The 2,597-nt window shown below is 43.6% G+C and overlaps 1 protein-coding gene across 2 annotated transcripts in view; it reads left to right on the forward strand.

Annotated features, from left to right (window-relative positions):
• Positions 1 to 2,597, forward strand: part of BMP6 (bone morphogenetic protein 6) — a 96,935-nt gene that overhangs the window by 87,627 nt on the left and 6,711 nt on the right. For both annotated transcript variants that reach the window (XM_083826207.1, XM_083826206.1), the window contains exons 5-6: positions 737 to 813; positions 2,397 to 2,507. In XM_083826207.1, coding sequence (XP_083682333.1) covers positions 737 to 813; positions 2,397 to 2,507 — 188 coding nt within the window. The remainder of the gene's footprint in view (positions 1 to 736; positions 814 to 2,396; positions 2,508 to 2,597) is intronic.

Here is a 2,597-nt window from a genome sequence, read left to right on the forward strand (position 1 = left end):
CTGCGGTAAGGGTCAGGGCTTGGTACACCATGTTTCTCTGTATACAGTGTTGGCATTAGGAAGTAAGTTAACGGTGTGAGCTTGTCAAATCCTGTGTCAACTGCAGATAAACGTGTTGCCAGAGAGGTTTGGTGGGTTCCGGGAAGGAGTTTTACGGGGTGTGGATGATACAGGTCTGAGAGCAGAGGTGCTATGTGGAGCCATGCTTGGCGCAGGCTTGGGGGAAGGCACAGACTGAGATGGGGCAAGTGGCTTTGCTGGCTACAGGACATCAGAACTGTGCAAGGATGTCTTCTAACAGGTATGGGGTGGCGAGTAGCCTCCCTGAGACTGTATTGCTTTTGGAAACTGTGCATTTTGAGCGTATCCCCCGGGGCAGAGCACACTGGAAACGTGAGCATGCAGCAGGGACATGGCACATGCCGGGCCGAAGGAGCAGAGATTTATTTTTAAGAAATTATTTTAGGGGAGGTGTTTTCTGAGGACTGCTTGTCAGGTTTTTAAGGGAGACTGAAGGAGTTGTAACTGAGTCACTGTTACTTGGGTGCCGCCATTCCCACAGGCATCTTAAAAACTTCAGGCCTGCTTTGGATGTCCCTCAACACCCTTCTCTGGGCTGCTGATGGGAGTATGCTCTTTCTTGTTGCTGAGCCCACAGTGTGCACATCTGCCCAGCTGTGTGCTCCAGACTGGTTTACCTCCTAAATTCCTGTTTTCTTCTTTTTTATTTTAACAGATTACAACAGCAGTGACTTAAAAACAGCATGCAGGAAGCATGAACTTTATGTGAGCTTCCAAGACTTGGGATGGCAGGTGTGTGATGTTTCTCTCTGGGTAAACCAGACATTTTGTTATGAAATGTTATCTAAACAGTGTCATGGTAATTCCACTCGAGGCTGCCATTATGCTTTAAAATGTCCCTTGTGCCTCCCCATTAAAACCAGTCATAGTGAAAGGCAAACAAATATTGTTAGCTGTGATATTTGATAGAATCCAGAGGAAGTTTGATACAAGATTCAAATACATGGTCATTCTCTGTCACTCATGGGAGTCACAGCAAGGGCTCCTATCTGTGCACTTGATAAGGATAATGATAAGGAAAAAAATGGTTTAAGTATCGGTTTTAATGAAATCAAGTTTTTCTAGAGATCAGCTTTGTTTTAACCTGTGCTCCCAAGGGGGCTAGCACCGAGTGCAGTAGTTAGACCAAAGATTGGTTTTAGTTGCAATGCTGCAGGGCTAGAGGGGTCCTTAGGGCAACTTATTTAGGGCCAAGACAGTGTCATTAATTGTCATGTTTCACTGAATGGCCTTTTTTTTTTTTTTAATTCAGCACTTTTTTGTGTATAGAGCTAGCGAAGTCTCACCTCCCCACGTCCTTTGCAGTGCTTCCCATACACCACATTAAACCACAAATGTATTTACATAGCCAGTACTTGCTTCTGTATCAAGAGAGTGACTGTTTTATGAAGAGCAGCTCTTACCCAGGAGCAAATTATGGGTGAGCAAGTGCTGTAAAACAAAGGGGTAGTTTTGATACACCCAGGAATCATCACATCAGCAATCACACAGCAGACTTAGCAAAGCTGTGGTAACATTTGCTGGTTGCCTAGTTACTGCTATAGCAAAATTCATGCTACCACAGGTACGTAGTGTCAGGTAAAGGAGAAATACTCTAAGACTCTTAAGAACAGCACCAGTGAGTGCTTCCTCCTGTACGGTTACTGCAGAGCCTGATACTGATGGAAGAAAAATGTTTCTTGTTAACTGGTGATGGTTCTTTAAAACCACCTTTCTGCACTATTAACACATGGGCCAATTTTTTTATTTTAATTTACTTTTGGCTCTTTTGTAGCAGCAGGAGAAAAATCTGTAATTTTTTTTGTGTTATCCCTATGGCAAAGCATCCCCTCCTTCCACAGCATTCTGCTCATTGCCAAGGGGTCCCCTGGCACCTGCAGCTCTGGCAGGCTGTCCTTCCCCTCATGTGGGAGTGTGGCAGCAGTGAAGTTAGACAGATGAAACTTCCTACAGTGACCCTAGGAAAGGTAGTTCATCCAGCAGGCCTAACCTGCAGGAAACATTGGAACATGAAGGCATCCAAACCATAATCCTCACAAGGCACCACAGCAGCAGTTTTAGAAATAAGACTGTTTTAGTTTGTGGCAGTTAAGCTGTGTGTAGCAGTACACCATTCTTTGGACGTTAAAATCAGTGTGTCCATGGAAAAGTCACAGCTTACAAAAAAAAAAAAAAAAACCTTTCAGTGAAAACACATTTTTCACCCTCAAGACAAACTTAGTGGAAAATTTTCAGCTGCTCTTAATTGCATCCAGTTGTCTGTAGAAGCTGGCAACTTTTTCATTTCAATTAAGTTCTGTTTGTTTCCTAAAAAGGACTGGATAATCGCTCCAAAGGGCTATGCAGCTAACTACTGTGATGGGGAGTGCTCATTTCCACTCAACGCACATATGAATGCAACCAATCATGCCATCGTACAGACTCTGGTAAGTCTTCAGAAAGATCTGTCCCAAAGCCATAAGTGAATTTCTCAAAGAGTTACCATTGCATCAATTGTGTTTTCTTTTTGACAACAG

Source organism: Anser anser, assembly GCF_964211835.1.
Source record: "Anser anser genome assembly, chromosome: 2".
NCBI lineage: Eukaryota > Metazoa > Chordata > Aves > Anseriformes > Anatidae > Anser > Anser anser.